Source organism: Syngnathoides biaculeatus, chromosome 20 (genome assembly GCF_019802595.1).
Source record: "Syngnathoides biaculeatus isolate LvHL_M chromosome 20, ASM1980259v1, whole genome shotgun sequence".
Taxonomy (NCBI): Eukaryota; Metazoa; Chordata; class Actinopteri; order Syngnathiformes; family Syngnathidae; genus Syngnathoides; species Syngnathoides biaculeatus.
This window is the reverse complement of record NC_084659.1, coordinates 9,365,425-9,384,369: the sequence shown is the minus strand read 5'-3', so window position 1 is coordinate 9,384,369 and position 18,945 is coordinate 9,365,425. Positions and strand designations below refer to the sequence as shown.

At 42.7% G+C, this 18,945-nt stretch overlaps 1 protein-coding gene across 1 annotated transcript; it reads right to left on the bottom strand.

Annotated features, from left to right (window-relative positions):
• Positions 1-507: 507 nt before the first annotated feature.
• tmtc1 (transmembrane O-mannosyltransferase targeting cadherins 1) lies at positions 508-17,154 on the bottom strand. Its single transcript, XM_061806819.1, has 19 exons — positions 16,507-17,154; positions 15,529-15,706; positions 14,299-14,372; positions 12,573-12,743; positions 12,401-12,482; positions 12,095-12,198; positions 10,932-11,121; positions 10,187-10,308; positions 9,930-10,097; positions 9,082-9,195; positions 8,828-8,971; positions 8,653-8,761; positions 8,098-8,200; positions 7,882-8,017; positions 7,354-7,498; positions 5,914-6,051; positions 4,977-5,099; positions 4,022-4,099; positions 508-2,617 (listed from the first exon to the last, which is right to left on the bottom strand). The coding sequence occupies exons 1-19, from the start codon at positions 16,779-16,781 to the stop codon at positions 2,492-2,494; spliced, it is 2,580 nt and encodes an 859-aa protein (XP_061662803.1). The 5' UTR covers positions 16,782-17,154; the 3' UTR covers positions 508-2,491.
• Positions 17,155-18,945: the final 1,791 nt, after the last annotated feature.

Genomic DNA, 18,945 nt, shown 5'->3' with positions numbered 1-18,945 from the left:
GTAAATAAACGCAAATTCATAAAGCACTTTTCTACAAATTGGAAGATAATGCTTCTCGTTCACACACTCATATATTATATTTGGAGGAAAAACAAATACAATACCAAACAACATATTTAATTTTCAATCTGTTAAAACATGTTTTACTTATATAAATATCTCCATATTTAGCATCATAATACTGGTTAGGCTAAATACATTGGTAGCTTTAAAACATAATTAGCTCTCTCCAGCCAATTACTTCTCATCCAGTTAAAAAAAAAAATAACAACAAAAATTCAATTTAAAACAAAAACTTTTTTTTGCTGATAATTCAGATGAAATTCAGCTTTAAAAAATTACTTTCAATCATGTTGAATTGTTGCAAAATAGGTACCAAAAACCATGAGGGAGAATACTTTTGGAAGGCACAATAGGTTGTGTTTCACAATTTGCTGTATTGTTTTTGCACTTCCAGGCCACCGTACATAAACACCAGTGTGTGACTCAAAACCAGATCACACAGAACACACTTGGCCTCACATTCAATCTGCCAATATTGTGCCATTTCACGCGTGTAAATAAAGTTCATTTAAGAGGCTTTCTTGTGTCAAAATGTTATTTCATTTATTATTTTATAATTAAATTATTCATTCGAGAGTCACTGATGGTGTAGTGGTACACACGCCTGCCTTTAGTGCAGCCAGCACAGGATCGATTCCCGCAGAGTGATGGTGTCGATATCTGCCCTGCGACTGGCTTGCGACCACTTCAGGGTGTAGTCCGCCCTTTCGCCCGAAGCTACCTGGGATAGGCTCCAGCTTTCCTGCAACCCTTGTGAGGATAAGCGGCTTGGATAATGACATGACATTCTTTATTCGAATCAAAGTGATAGTTGTGCAATATGTGAAGTTGCAGATCAAACGAGAGTGTTGCCGAACACAGTAACAAAACTACATTTCCTTTCAAATTAGTTTATCACATATTATGGGAGATTTGCCATTTTTAGAGATTACACACAATAATTCAAATATTTAAAAAAAAAAATGGCTGTGGTAAAACATTTAAAAATGCTAAAAACAAGGTATGTCGTGGTATATCAAGCATAATTGACACCCGAGAAAATACATTTCCGATCTTTTGCAGCACTTGCTAACGTGACTTTTAGTTTTCATATTTTATATATATATATCTTTTTTTTCATATGGGGTATGGGGGGCAATAAACAGAAAACAGTTTCTGACCCTTGGGTGACAACACGAAACACCAAAGTCCTTGGTCATGTGGGGTTCTTCAGTTTTAAAGTTTGAGGTGGCATCAGGTTCAAATCTTTTTCTTCAGTTTTCAAGACTACTAAGTGCCCCCCTCCCCCCAAAAAAAGACATCTGGGATAGTCTTCAGCAATTTACCTCTTTTTTTTTTTTGGGTCTTAGACAAGTTCGGCGTTGTATAGAAAATGGATGGACAGATGCATATTTGGATCTGAACCTGTCAAAAAACACATTCACTGCCATTGACGGCTAGAGAAGTCAATTATCGTATTAATTGGAAGGGCTGGCAGTAATAACAATACAAAATAAACATCAATGTATTAAAATGTGCAAAATAGTACCGTTCCATTTTTAGGAAAGACAAAAATAAACTGGGTCAGCCGACGAGCCGGAACACAGTCAGGTGACGGGTAACTGTGGAGTCTGAATAAAAACGTGTGATTGTCGGGAAGGAATTGATTTACGTAGAATAAATATCCGGTGCCAAAATCTTTGAAATCTGTACAAACAATAGTGAAGTTAACGTAGCAGCAGACGGGAAAACTAGGAAGACTGGAGGAAACCAAATCAGAGGGATCAAGAGGGGGAAACGAGACCTTACTGGAGGACGTGAGTGATGGCGGATGTCCCAACGCCGTGAGAGAAGGGAGACCCACGTGTATTGAAGTAGGCAATTTAAGGCACGACAGGTGTGCGGGAGGGTGGGGCTTGGGGGCGTCATTTAATACCTCAAGTGAGTCTGCAAATACTGGAACGGAATACACAGACCGACAAAGACGAGAGACACCTGGAGAACGCCGATTAGCTCATACGAGGATAGGCGGGGGACACGGGAAGACAAAACTCCTGGAACACAACAAAGCAATAAAATAAAAAGTCATTTCAACTTACTATATTTCTGTGACCATTGTGGTTTACTCTTTCATGGAAGAGCGCTAACAATTTTCATCCACACGTGTATATTATTTGGTATAGGAGCTATATACTGTAATACACAATGTTTCTGCGCACTGTTGTTTCCAAGCAATTCCTCGTTTAAAAACGCGTCCGGGTTTTTGGCTCAACCAGTCTTCTCGAGTCCAGAAAAAAATCTCACTCCTGTGGGCACACGTCACCAAACCCTGTGCACAAGCAAGCGCGTCCGCCTTATCTTCGATCCCGGCTGCTATCAAGCCTAGAAAAGGTGAAATAGTGGGAAATCGTGTCAAGTTGCCATGACGATGCGAGGTCCGGCCTCCTGACTACGGCACCCCTGTCATCCGCCTCTCGAGCCGATCCAGCTTCTCCAGGTTTTCTTTCAGAAGTTTGGAACCAGGATTGAGACTCAAGGCTTTCTCGTAGTACATCCGGGCTGCTGCGTAGTCCCCCTGTAAAAACCCAATCAGACAAAACGACACGCATTTCGGGTCTGGTTTTGTCAAGGTCTGCACGTGCAAAAGCGTGCTTTGAAGAACTCTTAAGTGCCGGCAAGCTCCGCAATGCATGCTGGGAGCAGTTAAAGAACATGTTTTGTGTCAATTATTTCGAGAGTCATTCTTTGATTTGTTTTATTCAAAATACTAGTTATGTTACTAGTTAGTTAACTAGTTATGCTATTCTTTTTGCTGTCCTGCGTCCTCCCCTGACCTCAACCCTATTGAGAACCTTTGGAGCAACCTCAAGCAAAAGATCTATAAGGGAGGGAGGGAGTTCACATCAAAACACCAGTTCTATACTGACGCTCTGCAAAAAATCAAAATATATAATCAGAGACTCTAAAACAGGTGTGTCAAACTCATTTCTCTCGCGGGCTACGTTGTAGTCTAGGTTTCCCTCGGATTACCGTTTCGATTGTGAAACAATAAAAATGTTAATCTTCTTATCGTGTTTACATACCGTAATTCCCGGACTACAGAGCGCACCTGGTTATAAGCGTCGGTGCACAGAAAGAGTTTAACGCTAGCGGTGGCCTAGCATTAGCGTGGGGCTAGCGTTAGCATTAAACTTGAAACTGTGTATTGTGGCTTATAACCAGGTGCGCTAACGCTAGCCCCCAACTAACGCTAGCGCCCCGCTAACACTAGCGCCACGCTAATGCCATCGACTCTCTAATGCTAGCGGCACGCTAACGCTAGCGCCGCATCACCGTATAAACCGCAGGGTTGAAAGCGAGTGAAAAAAGTCACGGCTTGTAGGCCGGAAATTATGGTAATTATTAATCAGTTTGCTGCATGAACCAGAATCTGGATCAGAAATCAAGGGTAATCCACTATTCATGTTTGGTAACACAAAAATGCTTGTGATATATCAACTTGATCATTTATGATGTATGACAATTTGAAATTTTGCTACAGATTTTTTACAAGAATCTTGGAAATGGAAACTAGCTTTGGCACATAAAATCATGTGGTGGGCCGGGTCTGGCCCCCGGGCCTTGAGTTTGACACTTGTGCTCTAAAATAAAGGATGTAGAACTGCTATCAAATAAGGGGTCCAATGTGATAATGTAACTTGCCCTGTTGAAATTTTTGATCAAAATGTCTTTTTCAGTGAACATGACCTCCAAATTATGAAAATTCAACAAATGACTCTTTGGAGTTCTTACAAATGTTGAAAACGCTTTTTAAAAAAAAAAAAAATACTATTACCATTGAGGGTTTTGTTGAATAATAGATTTACAGTTTCTTCCATCAAGAGACTGGGAATACTGTAGTACTTCGATAAACGGGTAGACATTGTAGTCAGTCTTTCGACTGATTTATTATTATTGTAGCTGATGTATTTTTTTATACCTTAATATGTCGAATCCCTCCCATGTTCATCCACGCTTGTGACTGATCCGGTTTCAGCTCCACAGCCAATTTGTAGCTCTAGTGAGGGAAAAAAAAAAAGTTGTGGTAAATACCGTCACAGGTCCCAGAAACAGAACACAAGTGCAAGCAGTACAGTGACGGCAGTACTTGTGTCTCACAGCAAGAAGGCTCTGGGTTCAAACCTCTCTTCGATACTTACGACGTCAGTGGAACTTAAATTAGCGTAATTCCCGGCCTACAGAGCGTACCTGGTTATAAGCCTCACCGAATACATTTGTAAAGGAAATACCATTTGGAACATACATACGCCGCAGTCGCAAGTGCCCACATTGAAACAAGATATTTCCAAAGACGGTACACAGACAGTTTAATGCTAGCTAACTCTAACGTTAACGCGAGCGCCGCGCTAGCTCTAACGCTAATACTAGCACTGTGGTCACTCTAACGCCAATGGTAGTGCGGCACTAACTAACGCTAGCGTGGCATTAAAACTCTAACACTAGCGCGGCGCTAATGCTAACGCTAACACTAGTGCAGCCCTAACTCTAACGCTAACGCTAGTGCGGCCCTAACTCAAACGCTAATGCTAGTGCGGCGCTAACTCTAACACTAGCACCACGCTAACAGGGCTTGTTAAAAAAAAAAAAAAAAAAAAAAAAAACACACACACACCGGTAAAAATCAATGAGACAAGGCAGTAACAGGTAGGCACAGATAAGTCACTTCCTTGGCACGTATATTCCACCGGTCTCACTTTTAACTTTTCCGCTCGAGTGCCCACTTGCTATCATTAGAAAAAAATGCACAAATTAGCCACGTCCCCGCATAAACCGCAGGGTTGAAAGCGTGTGAAAAAAGTCGGGGCTTGTAGGGCGGAAATTACGGTAGAAGCAAAGAAATTCAAAGATAAGCAATAATAAGACAAAAACAGCACCTCAAAAGCTCGGTCCAATTGGTTCATCTCTCGGAGCTGGTTTCCTTTCGAGAAATGCAACTCTGCTTTAACTGAGAGATCGTCGGGATTCTGCTTGAGCGCCATGTTCAGAGATTCCAGAGCCTGACCGGAACACGTCGTCAAGATAGACAAACGCACAAAAGACAGAGAACAAAAACGTGTTTTTTCTGGCCTGACAGTGAGGCAAATCTTGCTTTTGAGTCTCGGATCTTCAATTTTACACGTTAGTCAGGGCAACTGAGCCTTTCGGGGCTGCGACTTTCGACACTTACCCATTTCCAAAAAAAACTGTTCACCCGAGGAATCTCCCGAAAAATCTCCCATATTTTTGTGTTGCAAGCATCGAATTTAACTTGAGAAAATATTTGGCTAAAATGGAGCAACTGTTTGTACAATCTACTGCAGTGGTGTCAAACTCATTTTTCTTGCGAGCCACGTTGTAGTTAGGGTTTCCCCCAGACAGCCATTTTGACTGCGAAACAAAAATATTTAATTGTCTCATCATATTTATATAATCAATTTATGAAGCAGTTTTAGAATCAGAAATCAAGGCTAACGTGTTTTTCAACTATTCATGTTTTGTAACACAAAAGTGCTTGTAATCTCTCAACTTGATAATTTAGGATACAAGAAAATTTTGAAATTTTGGTACAGATTCGTGGAAATGGAAACTCCGGATTTAGCTTCGCGGGCCACATAAAATCATGTGGCGGGCGAGATGTGGCCCCCGGGCCTTGAGTTTGACACCTGTGATCTACTGTATAACGAGCAGTCGACCGATCATTTGAACAGTGGACTCTCAAAATAGTTTTTACCGCCATGTTGCTTCTCAATCTCATTCTCCCTGCGTGGTAACTACTTGCTAACCACCTTCGACTGAGCGTTGAATACTTTAGCATGTTTACACGGGACACACCTCTGAATGGTTGCCATGCTTGCTGTAGATTGAAGACAGGAGGCGGTAACATTCGACGCATCGGTTCACCCTGGAAATGATCTCCCGGGTTATTTTCTCGGCCTCTTTCGTCTCACCGGCCATGGCTAACACCTGGGCCTGGTTGGAAACACAGACAAATATTATATCAGCGTTTCATATACATATGTTAATTCACAATGTGGTGACTGTCTATTTATTGGAAGATTATTGGTTAAGACCAGTGTCCAGGTGTGTTCATTTTCTGGGTCTCTGCAGAATTATCACTTCCTCATACAGCTTCAGTGAAATGGTCTAACAAAGGGGTCCCCAACATGGTGGTTGAGGGCACTAGGTGGCCCCCAAGAACCACACGAAATGCCCACAGGCCTTAAAAATACGGGATCTTTGATTTCCTAGAAATGCTGTAAAAGTAATCATTTGAAAATGTAAAGACATTCAGCATAATGTTTACATTTTCTAGAGCTATTTGTAGACTAGGCCCATGTGCTACATACGTGGCCGTTGGGGGCGAACTAATCCAAACCAGTTTGAAGGATTATCGTAATCTGCTTCATGCATTACGTACATCTGTCCATACATTGTTTCCAATTTATTCAGTCACAGCTGCCACATCTGGACTTGGTACCTAGACAAGCCAGAGCCATCTGGTTTGTCTCATCGCTAAAACCAGATGTTTCGCATGGTACTTTGACTTGGCCTGTGAGGAGTAGCACGGTGCCATCGGACATCCAGACTACCGAAAAATACAAAGAAGAGGGAAGAGTAGAAGCCTAAATTGAAGAAGCTAAGTTTCAGTTCGCCTCTTAATTGGTTGTGCTTCAGTTTCATGTCCATGAGGTGTTGACCACACAAAATAATTTTCAAATTTACGATTGTTGGACTATTAATTTTCTAAGATTGGGGAGGGAAAAACAAACAAAAAAAAAATCAGTCTTAACCCACCTCACAACACATTCAAGTTTAGAGACATCAGTCCTTTGATCAATTTGATCAGAAGGTTAGGCTCGAAATTGGCCAACAATCAATAAATTTGTGGGCATCAAGGCCTCAAGAAAAGTTGAGGACCTCTGTAAAGATTATCCTGACCATTTAGTCTATGTTGTTGGGGATGATAACCACATCATTGCCACTGAGATGTAGCTATCTTCTTCTTGCTTTGCTTTATTAATATTTTGTAGACGTCTGGGTGCCCCGTGGCGTCATGGAGCTTTTCACAGGTCAGTCTTGTCCCCACGAACCAGACTTCTGGTTTTGGGTGAACAAGACTCAAGTGAAGCCGTTGTGCAGTACGCAGTACACTATACGAAAAGTAAGAAAACACATGGCGATCTTTTTCCTGTCATGTGTGAGGTAAGTTCCAAAATCGGTAAAGATGTGATGATTTTGTTTTGTGTGCCACGTTTATGTTTTTTTGCTAACCAGTGCCAGCCAAATATCCGCGTTCTCCGGCTGTAAGCTAACAGCCTCTCTGTAAACCAGCAGGGCTTCGTCGTAGCGGCCGGTGTTGTAGTACAGTGCCCCAAGTGGTGCGAGGATCTCCGCCTTCCTTGTCACTAGAAGCGCTCTGCAGGCAGAAGTAAACGATCGTGGTTACTGGTTTTTAGAGCTGGTCAGGTCCGGAAACTAGCCGAGCTAATCACTCCAACAGTCACGCTAAATCAGGGAGCATCAGCACATCAAGACGTTCAATTAAATAGTAAAAGTCCGGTGGCGGGCCGCGAGCCGACCTTCCAGACAGCGGAGGCCGTTAGCCCCGGACGCCGAAGCTAGGCTAAAAGCCTCCGCCGCCTCCGCCGATGCCGATGGCGGGCCCCGAGCCGAGCTTCGACATTTGGGGAAGCAGTTAGCCGAGCTTCGGTGACGGCAGAGGCCTTTAGTCTAGCTTCGGCGTCCGGGGTACAGTACTTTTGTTTCCTTTTCCAGATACATCTAACAATGAATAAATACCTCTTGTACCAGGACTCGGCCTCTTTGTTCAAATTAGACGAACGGAGGAGGCGGCCCAGGTTCACCATGGCGACGTAGTGAGCTGGTTTGAGCTGGATTGCTTGCTGATAGTGAGCAGCTGCCAGTTCCTCCTTTCCTGTACGAAGAGGACGCACAAATGGGAAGCGACAGATTTTTTTTTTTGTGGAACATAGACAACAATAACGATGAACTTACCAGTATCCACTAGAAACACTCCGTAGTTGTTATGCAGGTCCGAGCTGTCGGGACACTTCTCTATCCCTTTTGAATACATTTCGTGGGCTTCACTAACGCGTTTCTGTGAAAGAACGTAGACAATTGTGCAAGAGCAGCTTGAGTGTCAAAGTCGGGCATTTACATTGACAGAATTGTTAGCATAAGCTAATTTTTGCTAGATGAAGAGTGAAACTGGTAGCTGGTAGCTACAGTGAAGAAAATAAGTATTTGAACACCCTGCTATACTGCAAGTTCTCTGACGCACAAATAAATCATTAAAAAAAAAAAAAAATCATACGATGTGATTTCTGAATTTTTCTTTTTAGATGATCTCTCTCACAGTGGACATGCACCTACGATGAAAACTTCAGACCCCTCCATGTTTTCCAAGTTGAAGAACTTGCAATATAGCAGGGTGTTCAAATACTTATTTTCTTCACTGTAGTTGCCGGCCAATAAATAATAACGTCATACAAATTCTTTAATAACTCTCAGAAATCACATAAATACTTTTTCAGCACAGTTGCTACTCACCTGGTCAGCGTAGAGTGACGCTAGACTGGAATACGCGTCGGCAAAATGTGGACCGTAGTTAATGGACTCCTGGAGCAGGATCTCCGCCTCGTTCTCCTTCCCCTGTGACCTGGATCAGAACATCCTCAATGTATTCAGAATTAATAAGTGAAGACGGGTCCAGCGTGCGACTGACTTGAGGAGGTTTCCCAGGTTGAAGAGCGCTCGGTTATGTTGCGGATTGATGTCCAGCGCTCGCCTGTAGTAGCGCTCGGCCTGCTCCGGATCGTGGGTCAGAGTGCCAAGATTGTTCAGAGCGCTGGCGTGCCGAGGGTACAACCTGCAAATTAAAGTATAATTAAGCAAAACAGAATTTGCTTTTATCTTCCTGAATTGTTGGTACCCTTCCTTTAAAGTTCTAAGGGTGCGTACAACGAGTCAGGACCGGACCTGAGGGCAATGGCGTAGTGGTAAACGGCTTCTTGGTGGCGGGTGCTGTCCTTCAGGAAGTTGGCGTAGTTGTAGTGGACTTTGGCATTGTGAGGCAGAGTCCAGATGCCGGAACTGAATCAAGGTCAAGACCGGGAATGAGTCAATTCAATTTAAAAAAATTCAAAAGGTCAAAAACTAGAAAAGGTCATTTAATCGGCCCGTGTCCCACTGATAATTAAAAAAGCATATTATCAAAAGACAGTCAATAACATTTGTTGCTACTGCATGTTAATAATTACCATCACGACCCATTAATTCTTCCACATAGAGTGATGCCTCGGTTCTCGACCACAATCCGTTCCAGAAAACGATTCAAGAAGAGATTTGTTCGAAAACCAAAGCGATGTTTCCCATTACAATGAATGGAGAAAGAAATAATGCGTTCCAAGCCTAAAAACTTTGGCTTTTTAAAGCATTTTTTTTAAATTGACAATAACAAAATGCGTCATAGGTGGGTCAGCTGCTTGCACCGCACGCATTATGATATTTCCGGGTTTTTTCGCCGGCATGGGAATTCACACCAAACCGTGTTGTGGGTCAGCTGGTCTGGCCGCGGGCAATATGTTATTTCCGGGTTTTTGTCGGGGGCATTCGAGTACCAATTTTCGTTCGAAAACAAGCAAAAAAAAAAATCTAAATTTTTCATTCGAAAACGGGGACGTTCGAGAACCGAGCCTTTCCTGTGTAAATATTACGCAGCCACAAAACCAACCAACAATAGCGCGGTCACACAATCCCAATGCTAAATGTATTGAATTTGATAAATGTCAAGAACTGTTTCCGAGTCCCGACACGTACTCGCTCACCTGAAGAGAGCCTCCCTGGAAAGCCAGACCCGGTTCTGCAGAACAGTTTTCCAGGAGAAAAGCAGCAGCAGCAACAGCATGGAGGCGCTGAGCACCGCGGTGCCCCAGCGGCCCACCGAGGACAAGAGACGACCGAGGCCGTGGACCACCAGGATACAGTAACCCATGCTGCAGGGGTGAGAGGTGAGAGGTCAAAGGTCAAATTGAAAGCGCGCGATCAGTTTTAGAAGCGGAAGAGAGAGGGGAAAAAAACCCACCTCGGCATGTAAAGAACCCTTTCGGCCACCACAAAGCCCACCCTGAAGAAAAGGTTACTCGCGGGAATGAAAGGAAACACCAGAAATAATATTCCCATCAACACCTCCTTATTCTTTTGGCACTGAAAAAAAAAATAAATAAAGGGCAGCCAGACAAAAAAAATAAAAAATAAAATACTAAAATTAAAAAAAAAATTAAAAAAAAACCAAGCTGCAATTTAGCCAGACTCGAAAAGTGAAATTAATTTGTCATGTTTATCCGATTTGGACTAAAGCCTGTTCCATACATGGAATTTTGACACCTACAAATTATGTTTTTGATATGACAAGATTCACTGGTTACACATTCATACACAGATTGATCTCTTATACAGATCATCTTTTCGAAAAGCTTTTTTTTTGAATAGCTTCAGGTCAGAATCTGAATTTGAATCAGAATGTGTTGGGGTTTTTCCCTTCCTTTGTTTTTTTTTTTTATTATTTTTATTGGAGTTGAATTTTAATCCAATCAATACGATGTCTTGGCACTGTGTTTCATAAATTTGATACAGATTCAATTTTCAAACGTAGAACTAATATGAAAGAGTTACATAGGTATAGGCTATGTCATAGACTATTATTTTGGAAATCGGTACAAAGGAAGGCAAACAATGGGCACGAGGAAAAGTACTGTGCATGGGGGTATCGTAATGTCAGTCATGTAATACACAAATACAACAGCAGGTAAAAAAAAATGTGTATTTACCTGCAGTGAATGCACACAACGCAGGCTGAGGGCTAACATCCCCGCGGCGAGTAGCGCGGTGGCCATATTGCGGATGTCCCACGGCGACTCCACGAGAGGGATGCTCCCCACTTGCCAGTCGTAGCACAGCACGGCGGGGGCCAGCAGCAGCCAGGTGTTGAAGTACAGCAGGTAGGAGTACGTCAAAAACCTGGAAAGAGAAGAAATGGATGCTAGCCAACTCATGCTAACGCTAACTAACAGCGAGGATTCACGAGAGAATTCATATGAAAACACAAATGTAGTTATAATGGCCTGCGATTGGTTAGCAAGCAGTTCAGGGTGCACCCTGCCTCCTGCCTATATATGTAGATATCCTCCCACGACCCTTGTGAGGATAAGTGGCAAAGACAATGGATAGATGGATCATACTAATGCTGATATTGTCATGCAGTTCATTGGTGGTTACTCATTACTCAAACAATAGAAAGCCAGAAAACGTGATTTTATTTTGTTGTTGTTGCTAGCATCCACTTGAGTATACCGTAATTCCCGGCCCACCTGGTTATAAGCCTCACCCAGTACATTTGTAAAGGAAATACCATTTGGTACTTACATACGGCACAGCTGTGTAAAAGCCGCAAGTACCCACATTGAAACATAAGATATTTAAAAAAAGACACAGAAAGTTTAATGCTAGCAGCGCCGCGCTAACGTTAGCAGTGCAGCGTTAGGGCTTTTTTTTTTTTTTTTTTTTAACCGGCCGCTAACGGTAGTAGCGCCACACTAATGCTCCTGCCGCACCAAAAAATAAAAATAAAAAAATACCGGTAAAAGTGACTTCCACCGGTCTCACTCTTCCCTTTTCCGCTCGAGTGCCCCCTTGCGGCCATTAGAAAAAATGCACGAGGTTTAAAAAAAAAAAAAAAAAACGTACTGGTAAAAATCACTGAGACACAGCAGTAACACGCTAGTGCAGCCCTAACAGGGCCGGTAAAAGTCACTTCCTCGGCACATATATTCCAGCGGTCTCACTCTTACCTTTTCCGCTCGAGTGCCCCCTTGCGGCCGTTAGCAAAAATGCACAAATTAGCCGCATCGCCGCATAAACCGCGGGGTTGAAAGCGTGCGGGGAAAAAAAAAAAAATCACGGTTTATAGGGCGGAAATTACGGTACCACTGACCTGGTTAGCAAGTGAGGTGCAAAGGAAGCGGGATTGTCTTGCTCCGAGAAAAGAGGCATCGAACCTCCCATTAACCAGAGTCGGATTGATATATTAGCCAAGACCTGCAAAAGAGCAATTGTAAATAATCAGTAATATATATCATCATATTTCATCTGTTCAAATTTATCCAAACTTACCAACCTAGAGAAAACTGCATAACTATAATTTGCAATGACCTACAAAAACACTCTGCTTTTTAAAATGCCACAGATCAATAATTTGCTCCCAAGTCACCCCGACACAAAACGCACGACGAAGACTCACGTAGCTCGAGACCACGCAGGCTCGTTTGATGAAAGGTTTCCAGATCTGGACCAGCTGCCACAATCCAGATCCAGGCCGGTGGCTGAGGAAACGACAGAAAGACAATTTACAAACTGCGATCTTAAATTTACTGGAAAACTTATAAATATTAGTTTTGCAGTTATGCAAGAACCGGTTCGGGCCGCAGAGCACGAGGGCGTCGTAAACCACGCACACCCCGAAGACCGTGATGCCCGTTTCCTTCACCAACATGGCGCAGGTGCCCAGCAGCAGAGAAATGACCAGACACCCCGCAGACGCCGTCGGAGGGGTCGAGTCCGCAGACGTGTTGACATCCACGCTCCTGAGAGGATGAGTCGCGGGAGTGTAAAAATCATAAATCATAAAGTACAAATCTATAGAGCACTGGTGTCAAACTCAAGGCCCGGGTGGGGGGGGCAAATCCGGCCCAGCAAATGATTTCATGTGGCCTGCAAAGGCAAATAATCTGCGTCGACGACCATAATTCTTGTGGAAATCTGTACCAAAATTTCAAATTGTCATATATCATAAATGATAACCATGAGATGTTATCTTCGAGACATCTTTTTGTGAATATGATGAGGCGGTTAAAGATTTTGACGGAACTCCCTTGTGGCCCGCGACAAAAATGAGTTTGACACCCCGAGTACAGAGATATACCGCATACAGTGAAGAAAATATGTATTTGAACACCCTGCTATATTGGAAGTTCTCCCACTTAGAAATCATGGAGGGGTCTGAAATTTTCATCATAGGTGCATGTCCAATGTATGATTCTTTAACCATTTATTTGTGTGATACAGCTGCAAATAAGTATTTGAACACCTGAGAAAACCATTATTAATATTTGGTACAGTAGCCTTTGTTTGCAATTACAGAGGTCAAACGTTTCCTGTCGTTGTTCACCAGGTTTGCAGACACTGCAGGAGGGATTTTGGCCCACTCCTCCACACAGATCTTCTCGAGATTAGACATGTTTCTGGGCTGTCATTGACAAACACGGTGTTTCAGCTCCCTCCAAAGGTTTTATATTGGGTTTAGGTCTGGAGACTGGCAACGCCACGCCAGAACCTTGATCTGGTTCTTACGGAACCAGTTCTTGGTTTTCCTGGCTGTGTGCTTCGGGTCATTGTCATGTCGAAAGAACCAGCCACGACCCATCTTCAATGCTCGGCATGGCCGCGGTCATCCTCTCCTTAATACAGTGCAGTCGTCCTGTCCCATGTGCAGAAAAACACCCCCAAAGCATGATGCTACCACCCCCGTGCTTCACAGTAGGGACGGTGTTCTTGGGATGGAACTCAGCATTCGTCTTCCTCCAAACACGGTTCGTGGAATTATGACCAAAAAGTTCCATTTTGGTCTCATCTGACCACAAAACTTTCACCCACGACTCCTCTGTATTTCTCCGTAGCCCTTTCCAGCCATGTGGACTTGTACAATTTTGTCTCTGGTGTCTTTGGACAGCTCTTTGGTCTTGGCCATGTTACAGGTTTGAGTCTGACTGATTGTATGGGATGGGATAGGTGTCTTTATTTAGCTAACGACCTCACACAGGTGCATCTAATTCAGGATAATACATGGAGTGGAGGTGAACTTTTAAAGGCGGACTAACGGGTCTTTGAGGGTCAGAATTCTCGCTTACAGACAGGTGTTCAAATACTTATTTGCAGCTGTATCACACAAATAACTTGCTAAAAAAAAAAAACATACATTGTGATTTCTGGATTTTTCTTTTTAGATGATCTTTCTCACAGTGGACATGCACCTACGATGAAAACTTCAGACCCCTCCATGTTTTCTAAGTTGAAGAACTTCCAATGTAGCAGGGTGTTCAAATACTTATTTTCTTCACTGTGTGTGTGAAATCTACTTACCTTATATAAGCAAGGAATGCTAGCAAGAACAGCAGGCAAGCTAATAGGTCAGCCCTGCCCACGATACCGGACACCTGGAAGACGAGATACACAAAGTATTATAAGTATAACACTCGTGCTAGCAACACAGCTAACAATACAGTACAGCTCAAAAGGGGTCAAGTTTCAAATTCCCTGTTACCAAACCTCGGACCCTCCCATTTTTTTATGATCTGCAAATGTAGCTTCGAAACGTGTATCGGTATTAAAATCAGCACTTTACTGGTATAAAGGCTGAGCATTTTTCCATTATAGCGCTCAGTGTGTAAAATTGTTTGGTAAAGCGGGTCATCAGTAGCCGAAGGATTAGCGGTTTAAATCCCGGCTCCGACACGCCGATGTCCTAGTGTCCTTGGGCAAGACATGGCGCCAGCTGCCCGTTGGTTTATGAATGAACTTGAGCTTGTGTTGTAAAACCCTTCGGACACAGTGACAGTCTAGATCACAGGTGTCAAACTCAAGGTCCGGGGGGCAGATCAGGCCCGCCATATGGTTTTATGTGGCCCGCGAAGCCAAATTTCCATGATTCTTGTAAAAATCTGTATGAAAATTTCAAATTGTCATATATCATAAACGATAAAGTTGAGATATTACAAGCATTTTTGTGTCACCAAACGTTACCCTTAATTTCTGATTCCAAAACTAATTCATACATTGATGATGTAAATATGACGAGATGACTAAATATTTTTATTTCACAGTCAAAAAGGCCCTCTGAGGGAAACCGGACCAACAATGTGGCCCACAAGAAAAATGAGTTTGACACCCCTGGTTGAGTGGGGTGTCCCGCAGGGATCAGTACTTGGCCCTCTATTTTTTTATTTAAATGCTGTCAATTGGTGATGAAATATGCAAATATTACCATTCACTGTTAAAATTTTGACTAACCACTTTGTTTTAATGCACTTTTTTTAAAACACAATTTTAATACTCATTTAGTGAAATGACACATAGTACTGAATGCATGACTGAGTATTGTAATGCCACTTGGGGTGTCCCGCAGGGATCAGTACCTGGCCCTCTATTTTTTTTTTAATTTAAATGCTGTCAATTGGTGATGAAATATGCAAATATGACATTACCATTCGCTGTTAAAATTTTGACTAACCATTTTTTTTTTAAACACAATTTTAATACTCTACCATTTAGTTAAATGACACATAGTATTGGATGCACGCGACATGAACTCACAGCCTCGGTGTGCACCGGGTGCACCGCGAACAGGACGGACGTGACGAAGGCCAGGCGCGATTCTTCAAACACGCATTGCTCGCACGTGTGCATCAGCACGCAGGTGACGGCGCAGTGCAGGCACACGTTGACGGCGTGGAAGTACACAGGTGTCATGCCGCCCAGAAGGATATTTAACCTGATGGAGTCGGAAAGGATGGGGGGAGGGTGTTGGGGGAGGGGGGGGGGTCACAAGAAATGTTTGAAAGCTCAAGTTTAAGCATAAGCGTACGATTGGAAGCATATAATCATGTACCCTAGATATACAGTACCTAAAAATATACAGTGGCTATTATCGAAAATCTACACACCCCCTGTTCCAATGCCAGGTTTTCCTAATAGAATTTTTTTTCTCCCACTGTTTCCTAAGAACTCAATTGGGGGAGGGGGGGGAATAAAAATAAATAACTGTGATGGAGTTGCAAAAGTGTAAACACCCTGCTTTAATCAGAGATGTCTAACGAGAGGCTTCACACAATTTCCGCCATCGAAAGTGGCTCGGATTTACCTCAAATTGATTTCAGATGTTCTTGTCGTCTTTTCCTGTCATTTTGAGCTAACTGTCTACAGTGGTCCCAGTTCAAGATGAAGAAGAGCATGATGCTGCAGTCCAGGTGCAGCGTTCTTTCAATGATGAGGCAGTTATATTTGCGCCAATCATCACATTTGGAGTTGTTTTGAAATAATAGTCTATATTTTTTCAGATTACACACATAAAAATGTAATTTAACAAGGCTGTGTGGACTTTTTATGGGTGAAGTTCTGGAGGATTAGTGGGTGGCTACTATTTCCCAACAAGGGTATCATAGAGTAAGTGTGAGTCCATAGCCACTTTATGACACAAAAAAAATGGTATCAGACATCATGACGTCAAGGTGAAATAGCGGCTCCGTGTTCGTGGACTCAAGCTAGCATCACAACCCCATGTAATGAACTTACTTAAATGTGAGAACGCAAAAGGGTCTGTAGGACTTGTGGCTCGAATTGTCCGACATCCTCTTGCCCCAAAAATCGTTCGTGAAGATGTTGAAGAGGCTGGAGCTCGGTCGGACGTCTGGGTTGTTGACAATCGCCCAAACATCGTCGTGCACCAACTCCCCGTGGATGGAGTTGCCGTAACACGACACGCACAGCGCGACCAGAACCGCGTACCGACTCGCGGTCCATACCGCCGGTTGCTGGGGGGGGTTTCGGCCTCCTCTCGCGACTGTCATGTTAGCCCCGGTTTCTCCGAAGGCGCATCGGGGGTGAAAATTACTGCGAGGACGCGAAAAGATTCGTCCATTCCGCTCGGCGAGGAGTGTCCGTGGGAGAGGTGAATTTGAAGAGCGCAGTTTGTTCCCTTGCGCCGCCTTCAACTACAATCGTAAAAAAAAAACCATCACAGTTCAAAACACGACGCTTTTGGACACCATCGATGAACTTATCCGCCTTCTAATGTTCCGTTTCCAACCAAAATCCGTGTATTAAATCAACTTTAACATTTACACGAAGGGTTACGACAGAACTACAGCAGGTTATTCCACCTAACCTGGCAATTGAACGTGAAGTTATTGAATGTACGAGCTGGAACTGTGTTCGGGAAGGCCACATCGACACAGACAACACCCCCTTTTTTGCGCATGCGCATCGCGTTGTTACCGATCCCAGCAAGTCACCAGTTTTTTTAAATTCAGCTTTTATTCTGTATGTATAATTAACATGACAATATTTAACATACATTTTTGTCTATAATAAATTGAGTTGTATAAATACAACCAGGTTTTACTAAATGACAAAAGGATCTAAAGTAGCAAATATTAAATCAAATGAAAAATATACATTATAAATGTATAAACATAATTTTCGAATGAAAAAGAAATAATAATTGGAGATATCAAACTCACAAAGTGTATTGCACGTACATCGGTTTACATCTCTGTAATTGTTAATTGTTGTGTTGCGTTTTCAAAAAGATGTAAATATCTTTCTCAAGATGTCAGCTATTTTATACATGCCATGTACAACCATTTGTGCACATACACTCCAAGTGGTGCTCAAGCACCAGCCCTTTTTGCCCTGGAAGATGAAAAAGAGTCCTTTTTCTGAAGCACTTGTCAATATTAAAAAAAAAAAAAAAAAAACAGTAGTAGTCCGCCTTTCGAAGCTTGCTGGAATAGCCTCCAGCACTCCCGTGACCCTTGTGAGGATAAGCGGCTCAGAAAATGGACGGATGAGGACTACGATATCATCTTCAGGGGCGAGAGGAGCATAGAAGCAGCTGGCAGCTTTTATTTTTCGCCTCTTGCACGGATGTTGCCTAGAAACATACGCATATGAACGTAGTCTTACTTTTGTAATTTTGGGTTTTTTTTTTTAATTTTGATTCTTGGAGTGCACTGTTGCTTGCTTGCGTTATCTCCCACATCTTTTTGACAACGACATTTTGTGGTCTAACAACAAGCCCGCAGTGCTTGTTGAGGTCAGTGTGTCCAATGTGGAAGGCGTGTGGGCGCTCGGACACGAACTCCACAATGTTGCAACCAAATATGAATGATGTTAGGATTCTTTGAAAGTAAAAAAGAACGATACCAACATCGCTCTGTCTTCGTGTCCTTAGTTGGCTTCGAAATTTCACATCACCACGGTGTTAAAGCGATGGCAGCCATTTTGTAATCTGTTCCAATTCCGTTCTCCCTGCTCAAAGCGTTATTTTACGTGTCTTTTGTTTGACACGTTTAAAAAATATAGTAACTTGTTCCTCAGAATGCATTTTCCAGTGGTAATGTTTTTTTTACACACTAACCTGTAGCAGTACTTAATGTTTTTAGACGGTTGTTGAATTTGAGCAAGACCCGGAGTGCTTGTGAACGCAGCCTTCGTGAACTGGACGTGACCCGCGAACTTTCACCTGCTGCATTTCGATTTCGGCGATCAATTCAAGGGTTGTGGTGTGCAGCTGGCACATTTTCCTGGGCCATCAAACTACGGGAGAAAGATTTTTTTTTTTTGTAATCATCCTTCTAAGGTAAAACAAACCAATTATTGGTTTTAAATTGGAGTTGCTGTAATGAAAACGAGGGGCGTGGCCTGCACGCTAAATAGCTAACAAGCTAAATAGCTAACAAGCTAAATAGCTAACACGCTAATTGGTTACGTTTCTCATTCGATTTTTCACCTAAAAAACTTACAATAGGTTTTTCCCAAATTAAAAATTTCGTTATGTAACAAATGTTTATCTCTGTAGAACAAAAATCGGTTTATTTTCCCCCACCGTAGTGGCGCGCTATTCCATTGCGTCACACTTTTCGCTACTTTTGGTTCAGCCATGAGGCTCACGCCATTTTGAATACGGCAAAGACCGCGTATCGAACGCGAAAGAAAGGAATTCACTTTCTC